Here is a 19,714-nt window from a genome sequence, read left to right on the forward strand (position 1 = left end):
TGCACTGATTTTTGACATTGGAAGCATTTCATGAAGCCAGAAACAATGAATTCATTTACTGCCTGGCTATGTTTTCTTGGACAAGACTTTATAACATGTTATGTTGCAAACACCAGTAGTTGTTCTGTCTGCAAAGTCAGCACTACTACTTTTCCTAATTTGTAACTTTTTTCTAAATGGCAGAAAAACATTGGGTATTTTGCTGAAATGTTTAAATTTGGAAAAGCAACATTGATCAAAGTAATTAGAAATAGAGAAAAAGATAAAAAGCTGCAGTCAGTGACTATACTTATATATTTTTAGACATATAGCAACTGAAACAGCTTTATGAAACTCAGCAGCCTGGAATTCCACAGTGAAATCAATTACGCTGATATTGGGATAGAGTGCAGTAAACCTTTTTATATTTAATCTTTCAAATGGATATATAGTGTATAATAGAACTTATAAGTAATTTGATTTAGAAAAATACATTTGGTTGTACTCTGGTGGTACAACATAAGTTTGATGTAGAATTAAATAAACCAACATTTATTTCCTGTTGGTTTCTATGATCAACATATTAAGACAAAATGCACGGCATAATGAAATTTCTAGAACCACAGAAAGCACAAAAGAAGCTGTAATGCATCATAGCACAATGTGCATGTGAAAGATTTCAAAGCACATTTCATGCACTACATTGTAAGATTAATACCTTCTACAGAGACTGGCTGAGGAATGGACATTATTGCTGTGTTTTTCAAGAACATTACAAATTCTGTTTTAAGGCAGTTCCATAGTATAATGACCTGCCAATGAAGCAATCAAATTCTGCCTATTTTTAGAAATCTCCTTTTGGCTTCATGATTTCTTGACAAGAGCTCAGTGTTCTGCAAGACACAGCTCAAACCTGGTTTTGATATGAAAAGATGAATTTGTGGTTGTACAAGTATTTAGGATTTTTTACAGGAGGCAGAATGCTCCTTTTCACAAACTGTACTGCGCCTCACAAACCCATGCTAAATCAGGATGCCATTCAGTGTGCTTGTGATCATGGCTTTGGAAAATCTCCACTGTTCAAAGGAAAACCAGCAATGCTTCATTTTCTTACCAAAGGGCTATTCAGAAATGGATGACTATGTAAACTTTTGTTGGAAGCCAACTACAAAGTAAATGTAGTCCTGCAAAAGTCCCTGCAACATGGGATTAGTGATCACCAAGACCCCGAGCCTTAACTGGATGTTAGGTTCCAACAGGTTCCTCTTTGGCCTGCTCAGTAAATGGGAAGAGGCAATGTTGCAGAAGATACAGTGCTGCTGTTCTGTCACGTGCCTAAATGCCTCTCTAAATTCATCTCTAGGTTACATTTATATATCATTAATAACTTAGGAACCCTGCAGTTTTTATTGAGACAGTGCCATACTCCCCACTCCATCAGCTCAGGGGGCACGATTGAAACTTCTAGTTAAGGTCCTTGACTACAGAGCAAATATTTTTCTATGCTGATACTGCTGGTTAATAATTCCACATGAAAGTCTGCATCTACCTTCATATGCTGCATTAGTTATATCTGGATACACAGAAGTTTGCCATAAAGGGCTCCCTCCCTTCCTTCATCCCACACCTTACACCTCAACATGTCTGAGAAGTGACATTGCTAAAATATATACGAGCCTCAAACATAAATTGTGCTACTCAGGCATGAGGAGGTGTAAAGAGGTATACAGTCATACTTTAAATACTGTTTCATTTGCTACTGTCCTTTCCAGGACAGTCAGACAGTGAGAAAATGGCAAGAGAGATGAGTGGAAGAAATAGAGGACAGTAATCAGATGTTTTGGGAAGAGGATACTCTGACCAAATAGTTCAGCAGAGACTGAGCTGCATCTTTCTGCAGAAGGATCTTGTCCTTTCACTTCCTACAGTTGCACCATGTCCTTATCACTCAAAAAAAGCAGGATTAAAGCAGGATTACAATTTGCCCATTCAACCACATACCATGTGCTATTTTTAACCTACCATATAAATGGCATCTGTTTTTCTAATCCTGATGGTCAGCTTTTCAGATAACAGGAAAAAGTATAGCTACTTGTTAGTGTAGAAAATATATTTCCTGTCTACACAACGAAAACAAAAAGAAAAAAAAAGGAAATTTTCCCATGATTTCAGTGTGGGTAAAATTTTAGAACCTCAGTGTGACAAGGGAGAATAATAAACAAAAATAAGGGAAGGAAGGATAAGATAAGGGGATGATCATGGGTCACCCAGTCTTATATATATCTTGTTTCTCTTTTTTTTTTTTTTTTTTTTTTGGGTAGGCTTCTATTTTTATTAGTCTGTTGTTTACCCTTTCTAAAATAGTGTTCCTACACATGCAGCCACTGCTTCCTTACAAACTTTACTGGGAAGCCTGACAGGAGGTTTGTGAGAGGAGCAAAGAACACACACATCCTCCTTATTTAAACATTGCTTATTATCGAGGTCCTTCCTTAACATTAGAAGACAGTGTGTTTCTGCAATTCATAAAACTCTGAATCTAAGTGCTGTGCTGGAGTCCTAATTTCTGAGATTCTTCTCATTTTGACAGCAGTTGGAGGTGCACAGCATGGATTGGATCCTTGGAGATTGATTCTGCTGATGTTTTCATTTGTTTTGTCAAAAGGATGCATTATCGCTCAGAAAAGATTAACCAAAAACATTTGCCTGAAGTAAATCCCTTGATTTCTATGAGTACACTTCAAAAAAATTTAGATATGAAATTAATATTTATTTAAACCAAGAGTTCCTGGCCATAAGGGAAAGCAAGAACTCCCTTGGATGGTGCTGTAGCTCCATGACAAGGGCTCAGCTCCACCAGGAGACATCACGTGAACCAACCAAACAAAACTATTGACCAGCAACCCTTCCTGACACCTCCACTTAAAAGCAGTCTTATCTTTGGGTTATGGATCATCTCCATCTATTAAATCCCACCTCACAAAGTGCATTTCCCTGGTTCACTTGCCAAAGCTGTCATCACACGTGCCTTCAGCAGCCTAGATCTGATGCCCAAGGAGTTTTACATGCTAATTTAAAATGAGAGGTTGGTACTTCTTCCACTGAGTCTTTAAACCTGTTTAAAATAGCTGAGACAGAAAGGATCCCAGTGCGTGAGATGTCCAGGCAATTTCTATTTTTGCATAAGAAATATATTCAAAATATTGATGATATGTTCTTCTTTGATCTCTGTAGTACTGTGACTCAGCTGTAAGGATCATTGAGGAGCTTACATGCACTTGCTGAACAAGACCAGTATGAAGAAGAAGAATTTACCAAAGATTGATTAAAAAAGTCAATCTCCCATCAAACTAACACATAGTTTGATATATGGTGTATTTTTTAAAAATAAACAAAAAAAAACAACAACAAAAAAGTAAACCCCAACAGATTTAGCTATAACTCCCTCAAAAATTTAATATTTTTTCTTAAGAATTACTTTATCAGCTTATCTAGTGAAAAACACACCAAAAAACCTAAGATGAAAAAGTCTCTGGATTCTTTGCATAATTCTCCAGTATATACTTTCAAATATTAGTGAGTTCCTCTGATCATAAACTAAATTATAGTCCAGCATTACATTTCATCAGGGAAAATATCTATCAGATGAGAAAGGTGAACAACTGAACTTAAATATTTATTTTAAACCACAGAGGCTTTGCTGGAATCTAGACTGAAAGAATCAGTACTATAAACCAAATTTCTTACCTCTGAAGGATGTCCAGCTCTTATAAACGTACAGTGTGGATCAAAAGCTCCTGTTCCACAAGCCAGAAGATGGGTCCTGTTGTATCGGTGAAGGACACGGATGTAATTGGCACATTCATCCTAATTTATGTAAAAAATAAACACAGGGAAATATTATCTTTTAAATAATTTTTTTAGTACCATATGTGCCCATAGGTGATGTTCTAATATTGAATCTTTCTATTCTATTTCATTTCATATTACTAACTCTGCTCCATAAGTTTCATGGGTGGATATTTTTACATTAAAAAAGCAAGTTTAGAGCACTGATTGATCATGTTCTTATTGAAGATGCTTAACCAGTTAGGAGTTACTAAATTATAAAAACTTTGTGCTTCTTTAGTCATGGAGATATCTGCAAATCTGAATAGATCTTTACTATGTACTATTGGATACATAAGACACAAACATAAGATTCAGAGCATCAGATGTGAATGGTCAGCAAACAGCTTCTCTCTAGAGTTAAATACTTTATCACTATACAAATATAATTTTTAATTGCACCATTAATTTATTGTATTATTAATTGTTAATCAATATTTTTATATTGTATAGACACATACTTTGTTTGTTTCCACTGTTTAAACCCCTTTGAAAAAGAAATAGTCATTTCCCCCAGGGCAATACTTTGGGACTCATTAGTGTATTTGCAGCTTCATAAATATTACAATTAAAACATTTTCAAACATTCCTTTGAGATGTGGGGTCATTATTCCTGTGCTAATAAGAAATGGAGACAGTGAGATAAAAATATCCCTTGATTTTGGGACTCTTGGGATTCCTGGGATTTGGTTTTAGAATTTTTTTTTGGTGTTTTGCAATGGTTTCTATTAGTGGAGCAAAATTACTGTTCATTTCAATTCATTGCTCAGCATTTCTGCAACTTAGAACCCTGAGCTTTAAGAGTCACATCAAGTTTAAGACATTTAAAATGGAATTAATCCCAGCTAACTTTATCCTGGCATTTAGACATGTAATTTATGGAATTCTCTCTGGGTTTTTCAATAGCCAGTGAAGTAGGCCAGATATGTCCAAAAGGCAATCCTGAAATGAAAATACAAAACAGAGTGAGGGAATTTCCTTTTTTGAAAATTTCCAGTGTTTCACTGATAACTACTCTCATTTTTGGACTGCTGTATTTGTGTGAGAACAATTCTGGATCTTATTAACAACTGCAAGAACTTAATATCAAAAAGGAAGGGTCTTCAGGGAAATCATGGGCAGAATTCAACACTTGCAAATCCACATTAGGTTCAAAACTAAGAAACCATCTTTCTTCTTTCTTCAAATCCCTGAAATCATTACGTGTAAGCCTTCCATTTGCTCCAGCAAATAAAAAAGGAAAGAAATCTCTCCCTCTACTTCATTCTCCTTAATTGTTCATCCTCAGGATATATCATGCTAATTCATAGAAGTAGGTACCATACACAAGACATAACCTGTTGTGTAATAAATATTATGCATATACAGAGTGCAAACCAACCTTTTAATATCTTACTTTTGGAATGTCTTGATTTGTAACCAATTTGTTCCTTTTCTTTTTTTTTTGGGAAATAGAAAACTAAGTCAGATGAACTGAGAGAAGAATGGGGTTAAACAAGCAGCATTTGTATGGATCAGCACTCAAAGACAGAAGTGTCCACTTTTTATGTTCATTTCCCAAATGTTTGCTGACTTGTGGTAGCAAAATGCTATTTCATAGGTGTTTTATGATGCCATGAAGTTTTTGAATAGATGCTTTACTGGGTGCTGACGCTGTTCCTGATTCTCCCTCTCCTCCTTCCTGACTTATTCCCTTTGTTTGCTCTCAGTGGTGATCGGTTCTTTACTCCATGGTTTCCTTTTTTATCCATATACACTTTCAACTCTTGATCTTTATACCAAAATCATTTTAGGGATTTAATTTTTTTTTAAATGGGAAAAATCTGCACTTTTTTTTTTTTTTTTTTTCTCTTATGTGCCTTTGAAGGAATGCCTGAAAAAAAATCTGCAAAAAAACCCCTAGGATGTGGAAATACCAAACATAGAAAACATATTCAAAATGGCCAGACTTGGTAGTTTATAAACAGATGACAAAAGGTGCTGTTCTGGGAAGTGTCAGGCAAAAAAGCATTGCTGATAACCCTACTAATAATGTACTTTACACAGAGCAGGGAAGAGATGCATCATCCAAGGGAACATTGAAATAAGACTTCTTTATACTATATCAATTAATTAAATACTAGGGTTGTCTTTATGATGCTCCACAGATAAATTAATAGATCTGTGGAACTTTACTAATCTGAAACTTCTCAGTGTGGAGGAGTGAGGCATCTCCACAGAATATGATTTATATCTGAATGATTTCCAATTCTGATAAAGTAATTCAGAGTAATTGAAAACTCTCACACTGCAGGCTAGCAGGTGTGATTCCTGGCACACTGGATGACAGCTGAAGGATTTTTTTTTTCTTTGCCTTCACTCAAATCAGGAAAGCATGGCCTTATTTTAAGAGTATGCACGTGCTGTTAAGAAAAGCCTTTTTAAATTGTCCTATTAAGTCTGTTACAAGCTCTGGAAATGTTTATGACTGCAGTACTTGCCTTTTTACTGCTACAACAAGAACAGATAACTTTTTAAGGTTATATAAGCTTGTAAAAGTTATATTTTAGAGAAAAAAAAGTTCTATTTTAGAGAAAGAGGCAGCACAGTACATGTGAAGTGTTTCAGTGCTGAGAAGCTTATTACAATATTATCAGTTCTTCTTAATAATTAGCCTTGGATAACAGATCTTTTGCAAAGGAAAATAAAAAATAGAAACAGCATGGAAATAAGCAAAAAAGTTTGAAATACAGAATTTTTTTCCTAGACTTTGTAGTGTGAAAAATAGCATTAAAAATTAAAATTGACAAAGGGTTGAATTTAAGACATTATGTTATTAAGTCAATATTGGTTTATGGCTACAAAAAATAAGGGTGAAAAGAAAAATAGTAGGACAGTTTTTTTATTCTAATTTAGATTACTTTCAGGTTGAGTAATTTATCTTACTGAATGCTGAGCATGCTGATGAAATTAATAAGGTTTCTTGATATTAATTAGTGTAACTCCTTCACATAGTCCATACATAATGGTCTTGTGTGAGGATCAAAATATTGTTTGGTATTACAATATTACAAAATTTTAAAATTTTAATGTATTTTTCTTAAAGGGTCTACTTCTACAATCTTGTGATTATTTAAAAGTTCTGGGTTTTTTCTGTAAAAGCAGTAGTTATTCCAAAGCTTCATGTTGCAGAGAAATGTGGGAAACACATGAAGCTCTTTAAATTATCACACTCATAGAATGCAAATCTGAGGAATTATAACAACAAACTGGATTGCAAAAAGGTTTTGAGTTTTAAGGAAACATAAGTCTGAGGGAGCTATCTTTGTTTTGAAACAACAGTACCTATTTCTGCATTTTTTAACAAAACAGATATTGTCAGTGTATCAGAAAATATGTAGTGGTGGAAGAAGCATGGTAGAGCTTTAACTCATAAAAGTCAATGCTTAGAGGTAGTATCAAATAAAAGCCAAATAATTTAGGTTTGGGATTCATTTAATATGACAATAAAGTTCAGCCATTGAAGAAAACCACCATTTTCAACCAAAGGCACCTGAAATTATCAAGGATATAAAAGTAACCTGAAAAAGTAGAATGAACTCGTAAGTTCAAAAAGGATCAGTTCTAGACCAGGTGATTGTTGGAGTATTACTATTATTATTATTATTATTACTACTACTACTACTACTACTACTACTACTACTACTACTACTTCTACTACTACTTTTATTTCTGGCTCCAGTGCCTTAATGTGGACAGTTCTCAAGCTTTTACTTCAGAAGAAATATTTATAGCTTCCTAATTTACTGGGATTTTATGGTGGTTATCGTTGAGGCTGCTGTTTGCTGTGTTTCTGGGCAAACCTTGTATGTGCCTTTCCATGTCCTACATTCCTGTCACTGTTGCTGTGAAACTATCATAGTTTTCACATCCCTTGGTTCAGTGTGAGCTCTCGCAGCTGTGGGATTTATTAGGTGCCCTCTCTGTGTGTTTATGAGGTGCAGATAATGAGCTTGGTGCACTGCAAAATTAAAGAGAGCTCCCCTCCAGAAGAATTTTCATCCTGTGGTGCCAGTGATGCCAGCTGCTGTGTGTCAGTGAGCTTTCAAGTCTTTTCCCAGGAAATGATTACAGTGAGGGCATTGAATCACAAGAACAGAACAGGTCTGAGGTTCATTAAAACAGTATTTTTATTAATAGAACAAGAAACCTATAGGCAAATATAAATTACAGTGTATTTTATAATTATTACTAACTGCTTTTTTGAATGTATTCTAGTGAACATGAATTTTAAATATAAACTGGAATGTAAAAATAGAGAAGATAATCTGTGTGTATGAAAAGAAAAGAACATAGTAATGGAAAAGGAAAATTATTAAGGTACCTTCTTTGATAGCATCAGAATAAGAATTAGAAGAAAGTTCAGGCAATGAAAAGTGTTCATTGCCTGTTTACGAATTGGTTTGAAGAGCAATTAAACTAATAATTTAATGTGTTCACAGTAGTTACATGTTTTTAACCTGCAACACTTCACTTTATATCTGTGCTTTAATCTCTCTTAAGTTAGGGATGCCTGAATTCTTGTTTTGGACCAGCCACAGGTATAATTAAAGTATATTTAATCTGTAATAAGTGATACTTACAGCATCTCTTCCTTTAATTATGCATTCTTCTGCCTGCAGAGGTGTACTAGGCCAATGGATCTGAGGAAAAAAAAGAAATTAACTGTCAGTCTGATCATGGAAATCCAGCTTTTCCATTATTTCTCATGTGAAATATTCTCAGATCAGAAGTACAGAATCATAGAATAGCCCAGGTTGGAAGGTGCCTAAAAGATCATCTGGTCCAGCTTTTGGTGGGAATGAGAGCCCAACTGAGATTATCTATCACTGTGTCCTAGACATCTTTAAATGATGACAGAAACTCTACCACGTCCCTGGCTCCTTGAGAAGGGAGAGCCTCTTTCCTCTCTGAGATGCCTCTTAAAGTATTTAAGCACTGGAATACTGTGATGAGTTCCCCCTGAGCCTTGCTTCCCCTGAGGGAAAGGACCTTCAGTCTCTCTTTGTGGGAACACAAATGTCTTGATTAGGGCAGCACAGCAAATTTATTAGCAGCCAACAGAATTTAAAGGAAGTTAATGTATGGAACATTTTGTACAAATTCAGTAGAAAAATCTGTGCTAAACTGTCAGTGAGTTTCAACATAGTTATTAATCTTGAACTACTGATTTCCTGCTTGAAGTGACGCTTAGGAAAGAAAATGGCTTACAGTGAAGTTAATAAGGGTCAGCAATTAACCTTATGGGAATAGGATTGGCTCTTCACAGTCAGTTACCAGAAGTGAAGCCAAATTACACAAGTGAGTTTTTCTTCAGCTATCTACTGTAAAACATTTAGGTTTAATCCCAGATGCATGATTTGTTTGGATGAAAACAACATTAAACAATGATTGATCACACTGGAATGATTACTTAATTTCTTACAACATTTAAAAGTGAAAACAAAAACATGTTCACATCAGTGATATCAGGCTTGGCTGAAACCAAGTAAATATCCAAAAACTGATGTCATCATTAAGACATTTTTGTCATTAATCCAATCACAATTTTTTTTTTCTGTCTGGAAAACATTTTTAAATTAAATTCTTCTGCTAAGCTTTTTTCTTCCCCCCCCCTTTTTTTTTTTTTGGTAATTGAACTGTCTTAAATTTTCTTGAGATAATTCTAATCTGAGAAAATGATAGATTATTAGAAAACTTAATAGCAGACAAGTGGGGATAAATTATTTATCCTAGATTCCTGGGGCTTGAAAGTAAAAGACCCACTTCCCCTAATATCTTCCTTAATGAGATGGATGTGGAAATCAAAGAAATACTAAATAAATTTGCATTATACTAAAATGGGAAGAGCTGTTGACTCTCAGGGCCAAGGCACTGCAGAGACCAGGACAAATCAGAGGGCTGGGCAATCACCAAATATACCAAGTTTAACAAGGGCATTGTGCACCTGGGACAGTGCAACCCCAGCGCTGTGCATGGATCAGGGCTGAGAGACAAGAGCAGCAGCAGAAAGGGACCTGGGGTCCTGGTCAGTGGCAAACTGAGTCAGTCAGCAGTGCCCTGGCAGAGTTTAGGTCTCACACCATCTAAATCCAAGTTGATCAGAACATCTGTTTTCAGTCAGATGGTCTTGTAGTCATCTATGAGAGATGAAAAATTACTCTCATCTAGTCTCTACATTGCTGCTGTATAGTCTGGAAAGCTATCTAAACTCTGCTGAACTCCCATGAAGGCACTCATCCAGTCATCCTGATCAGACCATTCCTGGTTCACTCATTGCAAAACTCAGGGTCCACAGTCATTTATTTTAGTCACTGGTCAGGAATTGCATGAAGCTTGGGTCAAGCCTGTCCTTAACCCAAAAAAACTAGAAGTTATGAGATCTCTAAGATCTCTTGAGGCTAAAAGTATAAAAACACAGCTCTCACTTCCCAAAGACAAGTTCTAACTAGCAGGCTAAAATGAGAGCTTTTGCCCACACCAGGTGTAGGTGGCTGTTAGGAACAGAGAAACCACAGAGGGAATAAAACACTTGACTCTGTAACCTGATATTAAATACACTGTGTGTAGGTGATTATTTTTGCATTTGGAGACTTAGTTCCAGTGCTGCTGAAAATACTTTGATGTACATTTTCCACTTAAGATCTACCAAATTAAATAAATATACAGAATTAAGAGAAAAAAGCCAAAGAGGTAACCTAATGCTCCTGCTTTGTCTGGAATGTCAAAAAGCAGCTGCAGTGGAGCTACATAAATTTGGTCCTTGACACAGAAAAAAGAATAAGCCATGGAGTTGGAGAATGGTTTGGGTTGGAAGGGACCCTTAAAGACCAACTAGTATAACCACCTAATATAGTCAGGGATCTCTTTCACTGTTGCTCAAGGCCCCAGCCAGCCTGACCTTGAACAGTTCCTGGGATGGAGCATTCACAACTTCTGTGTGGCAAATTGTTCCAGGGTCTCATCATGTTCATAATGAAGAAGTTCTTCCTAGTATCTAATCTAAATCTACAGTCTTTTATTTGAAAACCTCTGTCTCTTGTCCTGTCACTACAGTCCTTGAGAAAATTCTCTGTCTTTCCTGTAAGGCCCCTTTACAAATTGAAACTCCAGCATGAGTTTTCCCTAGAGCTTTCTCTTCTTCAGCTGAACCCCAATTCCCTCAGCCTGTCTTTATAGGAGAGATGTTCCAGCTCTCTGACCATTTTTGTGGCCCTCACAAAATTACTGACTTCTAAGGCAAGTCCATGTTCATAGCCTGAAGTGGGCCTGAATGATAACTCTAGTAATAGATATATGTCTCCTGGAGAAGTTTTTCTATCCAGAAATTATTTTTAAAACTCATAACTCTTGCAAGGCTCTTGAGTTTAACATAAATAAGTATTAAGATTTTAATATCTTCAAGAGTATTTTAGAATCAAGACTAAAAAATCTCTGCATGTCAGATTTTGCTATCATATCAAATTTAAAATTAGCATAACATAGGATGAGTTTGCACTGCATGAAAATCCAGATATTAATCAGCTGCAATAATAGTCTTTAACCTGCCATGTATTACTTTTCTTGATGTTTATGTTTAAGAGGTGTGACAATTACCAGCCTTAGTTTTCAATTGGCTTTCTGCTGGGATTGAAATCATTTGGCGAGCTATCAATAATTATTTTGGGAAATCTGCCTGGGTATGTAGACTGTGCTAGCATCACACTGGCATACATCCCACTAGCTGCAGTCTTGACATAACTATTTGTTTTAACATAATTTTTCAAAATTTTTCACAATTTTAGATTACTGTGAATTAAATTTTAAATTTGCTTGCTGAGTGATGTTTTCTCCTATTGTACCACAGTATTCTCATCCTTGACCTTGATGATGTAATTTTAACTCTTTAAAGGGTAAAACACTGTAGGGAAAAGATATTTTAAAATATATTCATCATGGGAAAATAATTGAGTTGTAAGTAAGTACAGATATGGGCGAAACTTTAATTGGAGCTGGAATGCTAATTAGTGTCTGAAAACATCCTCTCCATTCAGCCAGTAGCCTTAAAAAACACGATGGTATCTATACTGAAAAGTAATTTAAAGAAATTATATGAGCTTTATAGCACTTCAGGCCTAAACAGACCACTGTGTGTTCTAGTCTGAACTCTAATGTGCGACAGGGCAATTAAGCAATTCAACCAGCCTGTCCCCAGTTTAAGTCAATAAATAGAGCTTAATTAACAGCTAACTTGTGCTTGGCTAAAACATAATTTCTTTAAAAATATCTGCTGATGACTTAATATTGTATATATTTATCAAAAAATAACCTCTTGGAAGGTTATTCCAACGGATAATATGCACTAAATTGTGTGCCTCTTATTTCAGTTTACATTAGTGCACATTCCTACATGGTATTTAAAAAAGACTCAAGCAAGCCCTGCTCTTGCAGACTGGTGTTCAGCCAGCTCTGGAGTGAAGAAGAGCTTCACTAGAGGCAAGATATATGATGAGGTCTCTATAGTTTAATATAGCAGAGATATAAAACCGACTCTGGAGCCATCTCACACTAGGTGAGAAACAGCACAATTTAAATCTGCCTTCACAAGCCCACTTACAGAAGTGGGAAGGTTTCTGTTCAGACTCAGATCTTCCTAAGGCTCTTGAAGTAGAAACTATCTGTAAGGAATTTGTGGGCAAATAGGAAGAGCAGTTTATTTTCACTCCAGCATGAGATCAAAGGAGGAACAAAGATTCCCCTTTAGGAGCTGTTTGACCAGTGGTGATGAGCTACTGGCACTGGCTCACGTTTGCTGTTAACAGAGATCCTCTCTGGCACCCATTACAATAAACTGCAATGTTTTTAAAAACAAATTTGGCACTAGACACCAAAGAAAGTTCTCCATCTTTTAGATCACTACAGGCTTGAAGGCTTTGGACCAAATCTCAAATATGAGTAAGGATTTATTCCAAAAGATGGTGTCAAAGGGAATGAGCTCTTAGGGAAAACAAAGGTTAAGTGAAATGTGCCTACAAAGCTTTGTCTTTAACCAAGTTTTTGAGTTCTTATATGGCTCTAATTCTCTGGAACCACTGATACTCACATTTCATATTCTCCCTCATTCTTAGTGTAAGGGCACTCTTCACACAGAAACAAGACATCTAAGTAATGTTCAAAACCATAAAGCATTATGTGTTACATACTCTAAGCAAGAATATAATACACTCTGTATATATTAAATGAGAGATACAAAGAGCAAAGTAGGCAAAATAAACATTATTAGACAAATAGGGAAGTGAGGGTCTTTCCTTTTCCCAGGTGACATGGAAGGTTTTTGCTACAGTTGAGAGCTCAACCAAAATGTCTGGATTCCCTCACCAATGCAAGAATGACAGCAGTAGTATTTTTTCCTGATGGCCTTTTTCCCCAGTTTTTTTTTTTTTTTACGATTTTTTTTAGTGGATATGAAAAATTGGTGAGGATAAAATGTATTTAAAATAATTTGGTAGACATTTATATAAACAGCCATTAGATTACATGAAAAAGCTATAATCTATCCTACAAAGTGTTGCAGTGTCTTTGAAAGCTGAAGAGAATCGAACCTGAAGAAAACATGTAGTCTATTACACACAGATTTATAGGAGGCATACCTCACATGCATCACAAGTTAAGTTTTTTGGAAATGCTGGATTACTTTGGCAGTAAACAGGTCTCAGTGCAAAAGCATTTTATGTCCACTCAGCATTTAGTGGTTTTTCTTTGGGATAACTTCTAATATGCTGGCTAGAACTGAATTCTTTGGTCATTTTACAGCAAAAGGCATAAATCTCTAGTTGGGAATAGATTTCAGTTTAGTTTTTAGACAGCATATTCATATTCTAAATTGTTGAGAAAGGGATAAATATGATTTAAAATACATAAACTGTTTTCTGGGTCACAGAAGATGAAGATCAATACAAATCTTCCCAAAACTTCATGAAGACTTTCTTTTGCAGATAGTGAGTCATCCTGGTTATCAGAGAGAGAATGAAATCCAGGAACTTGCCTGCACTCATACACTTTCAGTGTATTGCAACTTCCAGTTTAGATTAATTAAGCTAAACTCTTCAGTCTGAAAGAAAAGGTCAAAAACTAACCTAGACACAGTTAAACATCAATTAATTAAGAACTTTGGCAATAATTAATCAACCACTCTCTCAACTCCAGGAATGTATCTCCAATGTATCTCAGCAATTAAGGATTCCTATAACAGAAATGTCTCATTCCACATTTTTGCTAATAAAGTTGTAAGACTATCATACTTTCCTTAACTATCCATGAATGAGATCTGCTCTGAGTGAACTCTGGGAAAAAGAGAAAAAGCTCATGCCATTTGTACAGTGAGATTGCACCATGTTTCTAAAGGTGCCAGGCCAAGCTTCATTTATTTCAGTTTCTCATCTTTAGCATTAAAAAAGGCAAGAAGAGCTTTCATCACTTTGCCATACTCTACACAGGTCTCCAGACAGAGAACATGGTTTCAGAGTAAATGACTGATATTCCACTTAAAAACAAGAAGGGGAGCAATGAACTTTGAGTGTGTCCAAATGGGATGATGGTGGTTGGACAGAAGCATGAAGTGCTCTATCCTATCATTCCTCACAGATCTACTGCCAAAGAGGGAAGAAGAGAGTGGAGACAAAAAGCTTGTTTTATAGAAAAAAAAATGCTGTTCTAAATGTTTTTATATCTGCGAGCTCTAATATCTTGTCACAGGATAATAATAATTTGTATCAAAGTGAAAAGGAATTAGCTTATATCTCACTGTTGAGGAACAAAGCTCAGTATGTAACTCGGCCCCCTGAGGAATTAAATTCTGGGCGATGTTTTTTAATGTAGATAAATTCTCAAAGAGCCTCCCTGAGCAGATTCATATCCCATAACAGTAGTGGAACATGCTAATTATGCTTGGAGATAAGTAAAGACACTTACGGTAAATATGGTCAGAGTGTTGACATAAGAATAGTGATATTCACTTTAAGCAAGAGGGCAAGAAAAAAAAGATTTTGAAACATCACTGGCCAGTGCAGTATAGAAATCAAAAATATTTCCCCCAAGTGACTTTATTTTATTTTACTCACTTTTTATTGCAAGTAAATGAAAATACATCAAAACACATTGGGAAGATTTTAAAAAGTAGATAAGGAAAACACTGAAATATTTCAAGAGATCATCTATCTGCATTCCAAATGGTTGAACAATGGAACAATGCTCCTGCCAGCTTCCCTTGCCACTCTATTTTCCAAGGGCAGAAGTGAGTAAGGAATCCAAGGCTCACATCAGCTCAGCCTCCAGCCTCTCCACTTCAGTTGTTAGTTTGCCAATCACTTGTGGTTTCCACAATGTTCTGAGCTCTCTGCCAGGATTATGACTTAACCCACCTTTCTCCCACAGACCACTGAGTAGCCTCCAAATGCCACTTTCAGTCATTACGTAATAGCACCCCTGGCTCAAAGCAATGCAAAATCCAGTTTCTAAAGGTTAAAAAAAACCCAAAAAACTTTCAAGGTTTATGCTGTTATTTAAAACTTTTTATAGTTTACTATAAGCTATTTTTTAGCATATAGTATGCTATATGCTAAAAATATAAAATCTAAAAATACTATGTTATTTTTAATTAATGCTATTTTTTTTCCTTCAAATTTTATCTTCTGAAACTCCCCAGAAATACCAGGGAGATATTATTCCTCAATAATGTAGTCAAGATAAATCAGATGTCTACAAATGCGACGTCCTCTAAACATCTGTAACCATGCTGAAATTCAGTGAAAAATAGTAATATGACTCCCAGTCTTTTCATACAGAGTGAGCCTTATGGGTGAAGAGGGGACAGAAAAAAATGTAATTAGTGCATTTTTCTTAAATATAAATATGGCCTTAGAGTTCATGCACAAAACACCTACAAAAACTACGTTACCTCAGCATGCAAGTTCTAATATCCTGTGCTACGTGTTGCGACATGAAGTGACTAATATATATAAATATATACTATAAATGTACATATATGGCTTTTTACTCCACCTCTCGGTAGTTGTCGCTGATTCGATCCAAGCTGAGGGAATACAAGAGGTCTCTTCCTCCCACGAACAGTCGCTCTTGGTACTCATCCAGCAGCATTACGTGAAGTCCAAGATATCCAAACGGGCTACGAAAGACTGACGTCCTGTTTAAATCCCAGAGCTCTGAAACACAATCAGAGTGCTTGTGATAAATACCAAACAGCTTAGCTTTCATGGCTTCATTTTCATGTCCTACTAGGGAACTGGGCGAGAAGTTGTGGGACATTAAAATGCTAAACGTATAATCTTTGAGTAAGAAAGAGACACGAAACACCCTGGAACAAATTTTAAACTAAGCCGGTTATACAGGAGGTTTGTCTCTGAGTTTTTCCATCATAATCTTTATGCCTAAAATATGCGATAGGGAGAGATGAAAATTAGTTTTATCCTATACATTTTCTGAAAAGGAAAATGTACTTTGTGGAATTCACATTCTCTGAACAAAATCCCTTCACCCAGGATTTTTCTCCTGGGAAGCTGAGAAGCCTCAGAGAAAAGGAAAACAATTCTTATCTCCTTTGCTTCTCCTGTGTTGTGCTCACATGTGGAATGTGTTTGGAGATTGTTTACCCACAGGTGATTGTTTCATTGCATTCTGCTGTGAGTTGTTTTGACTCATTGGCCAATCAGGGCCAAGCTGCGTCGAGACTCTGGATAGAGTCACAAGTTTTCATTATCTTTTTAGCATTTACTAAGTATCCTTTCTGTATTCTTTAGTATAGTATAGTACTATATAATATAATATAATATAATATAATATAATATAATATAATATAATATAGTAATAAATTAGCCTTCTGGAATATGGAGTCAGATTCATCATTCCTGCCTTTGTTGAGGCATTCCCTGGAAATACAATAGTACTTCTTAGAACAATAACTGCAAATGGACAAAAACTGAATGAATTCATGGAAATTGAAAAAAAAAACATATTGGAAATTCTGTCTTTGTCTTTCAGTTATGTCAAACTCCAGGTTTTCAATGTATACACTATTTTTACCTGGGTTTGTATTTTTAGGAGGATGGCATTGTGGGTTTTAAGCTTAGCACTGTCTTCACTTAGTTCACTGAGTGTATTGCCTCTACATTCAGTGAAAACAGTATGAAATCTGTGAAATGCATATGAATAATTTTCCAGCACTGATTTTGTCAGGAAATGCACTGACCTGATAGGGGAATCTGAGGTTTAGCTGTACATCAACTAGGCTAAAGCCAGTTCCACTGAGAAAAGGAAATTCATTCTGGGTAATGTTGCAGAAACTTGAATTCAGGCCTCAGAAAGCAAGAAAGAGGCAAAACATGGGGATCTCTGCACTGTGATGCACAGCAGAATCTGGCTAGCAACAGGTCAGAAAGGCTGAAAATAATTTTGTTTTCGAGAAGCCTCAAAAGGAGTCATTTGAGAGAGTACCCCCAGACTCCCTCCAAAACAACAGAGCTTGGACTGGGGGAAAGCAACTCTGCTCTTATGTCTGTACTGCGGCAAATTGTTTTATTTTGAAGAAATCACTTGTGGTAAAACTAATCAAATATGCTTATCCTCTCAACTTTCCATAAGCATATTTTTTTCAATTGTTTGCTTGTGGTACTGAAGCTGATGTTGTAAGAAGTGGAAATGTCTTTGAGCTAGAGAAGACAAATGAGCCCCCATCCAATTTGGAGGCTCCTGCTTACATGCCACACCAGCAGTTATGTTCATTTGTCCATGTTTCATCTTAACAGCAACATAGAAGACACAGCTGATGTTCTGTAAGCAAGAAATTTAATGCTCGAAAGGGTATCAATATAATCCAACAAATTGACAATATTTCTATTTTTTTTTTAATTATTAAGTATATTGTGTGCACGATTTCAGTAATAGGATAAATATGTTTTACTCCATTTACTAGGTAGTCTGAGTTCAGGTCAACAGAGGGTAAAAGTAACTAGTTTCTGAAAGTTGTTTCCTCAGATGATGAAATTTACATCAAAGGAGTGTACTAAAAATTCAGCCTCTCATATGATGTCTTTCTCTAGTGATTTTCAAACAGAATCTATTAAATAGTTGTACCTGTGTGTGACTGGCCTCACTTAATGAAAATGGAAAACCAAGTCACAGAGAGGAACATCATGATGAAGAGAACAAGAGACTTTTTTGTCTAAGCATTGCATACTAACCAATGGATAGATACACATTTTTTGACAGTGACACACTCAGCACACAGCTGCACAGCAATGTGGAAATGGCACTTTCAAAGCTTGCTCTTGCCAAGCAAATGAGCAGATTGCTGTTTTGGAAGAACATCTCTTGTTTCTGAACAGATTAGAAATGAAATGAAAGCAGAGCTAGAAATACACTTTTGGTCCTAAATAATGCCAGTTTTTATTTGCAAGAATATAAATCATTCAGTATATTTTATTTTTAATCAGTCTTGGAGTGAAAGGAATTGCATTTTAATTCTAGTTATATACAAGCAACAAAGGGTTATTGTGGTAGCTTCCTCTGATTTATTTTCATGTTATCCTGAAGGCAAATTGTTCATAAATGAGACAGTATTTCTTTACATAGATCAGAGATATGACTCATGTGTTCTCATAATGATGAACAATTCTCTACCTGATCACATAAACTGATAACTGCTCATATAAGACTCAGTCCCACAAAGCACACCTGCAAATCCTATTGTCTTAAATGGAAGTTGAGAATATTAAATATCTTTCAAGATAGGGACTTGCAAAAAGAGATGTTTCTAAGGCTAGGTCCAGCAAGCTACACAGACATGGGGTTGCTGTGGGGGTAGAGAAAGGAATAAGAATGAACCCGCCATCTGAAAGGGCTAGAACCCAACAAGTTGGGTTTGGTGAGTGATTTTGTATTGAATCACAAATGTAGCAATATTATGTAGATCCTTTGATAGGTGGTAGAATTTCCATGTGTTATAGGATACATGAGATAGGATAATGCAGCACATCCTGAATGCCTAGAGGATGAATTGTATATCTGGGAGCCTAAAACAGCACTAGAAGTTTGCCATTTCTAGGCAAGTGAATCTCACCATGCTGTGGTTTGTTGTAAATGACACAGGTTTTTGTGCTATGCCCCTTCAGGAAAGCTGGTTGGCTTCAATGTAGGAAAGAAGCTGCACTGCTTCTGGATGCGCTGCTGCCTCCACACATAGCACAGCTTTCATGCTCACACAAATGCATTGTTAGCTCTTAGAATCACAGAATGGTTTGGCTTGGAAGGGACCTTAAAGATCATCTGGTTCCAACCCTCCTGCCATAGTTTCTCCAAGACCAGGTTGCTCCAAGTCCTGTCCAACTTGGCCTTGAACACTTCCAGGGAGGGGGCACCCACATCTTCTCCAGACATCCCGTGCCAGTGTCCCAACACCTTCACAGTAAAAGATTTCTAACATCTAATCTCAACCTAAGTGTCACAGACATCTTTTGTGAAAAATCCTTTCTTTAGGATTTTTCCCTCTTCTGGAAGGCTGAGGCCCCAGAAAGAGAATGTAAACAGCGGTTATCTGCTGCTGTGGAATGCAACAGGTGCACCTGTGATTGGCCCATGTTGCATGTGTACAATTAAGGGCCAATCAGAGACCGAGCTCTCTCTGGGACAGATCAGAGAGAGCCTCTTTATGATTCATTCTTTTTCTATTCTTAGCTTAGCAACTTCTGAACTTTTCTCTCTATTCCTATTAGCATAGTCATAACGTAACATATATCATAAATTAATAAATCCAGCC

General features: G+C 36.2%; 1 protein-coding gene across 1 annotated transcript in view; it reads right to left on the bottom strand.

The window, feature by feature from the left end:
• Positions 1–19,714, bottom strand: part of SEMA3E (semaphorin 3E) — a 130,727-nt gene that overhangs the window by 46,070 nt on the left and 64,943 nt on the right. The window contains exons 2-4 of the mRNA XM_058804628.1: positions 15,946–16,106; positions 8,490–8,549; positions 3,727–3,846 (exon numbers count right to left, since the gene is read on the bottom strand). Coding sequence (XP_058660611.1) covers positions 3,727–3,846; positions 8,490–8,549; positions 15,946–16,106 — 341 coding nt within the window. The remainder of the gene's footprint in view (positions 1–3,726; positions 3,847–8,489; positions 8,550–15,945; positions 16,107–19,714) is intronic.

The sequence above is a fragment of the Ammospiza caudacuta genome, chromosome 5 (genome assembly GCF_027887145.1).
Source record: "Ammospiza caudacuta isolate bAmmCau1 chromosome 5, bAmmCau1.pri, whole genome shotgun sequence".
Lineage (NCBI taxonomy): Eukaryota > Metazoa > Chordata > Aves > Passeriformes > Passerellidae > Ammospiza > Ammospiza caudacuta.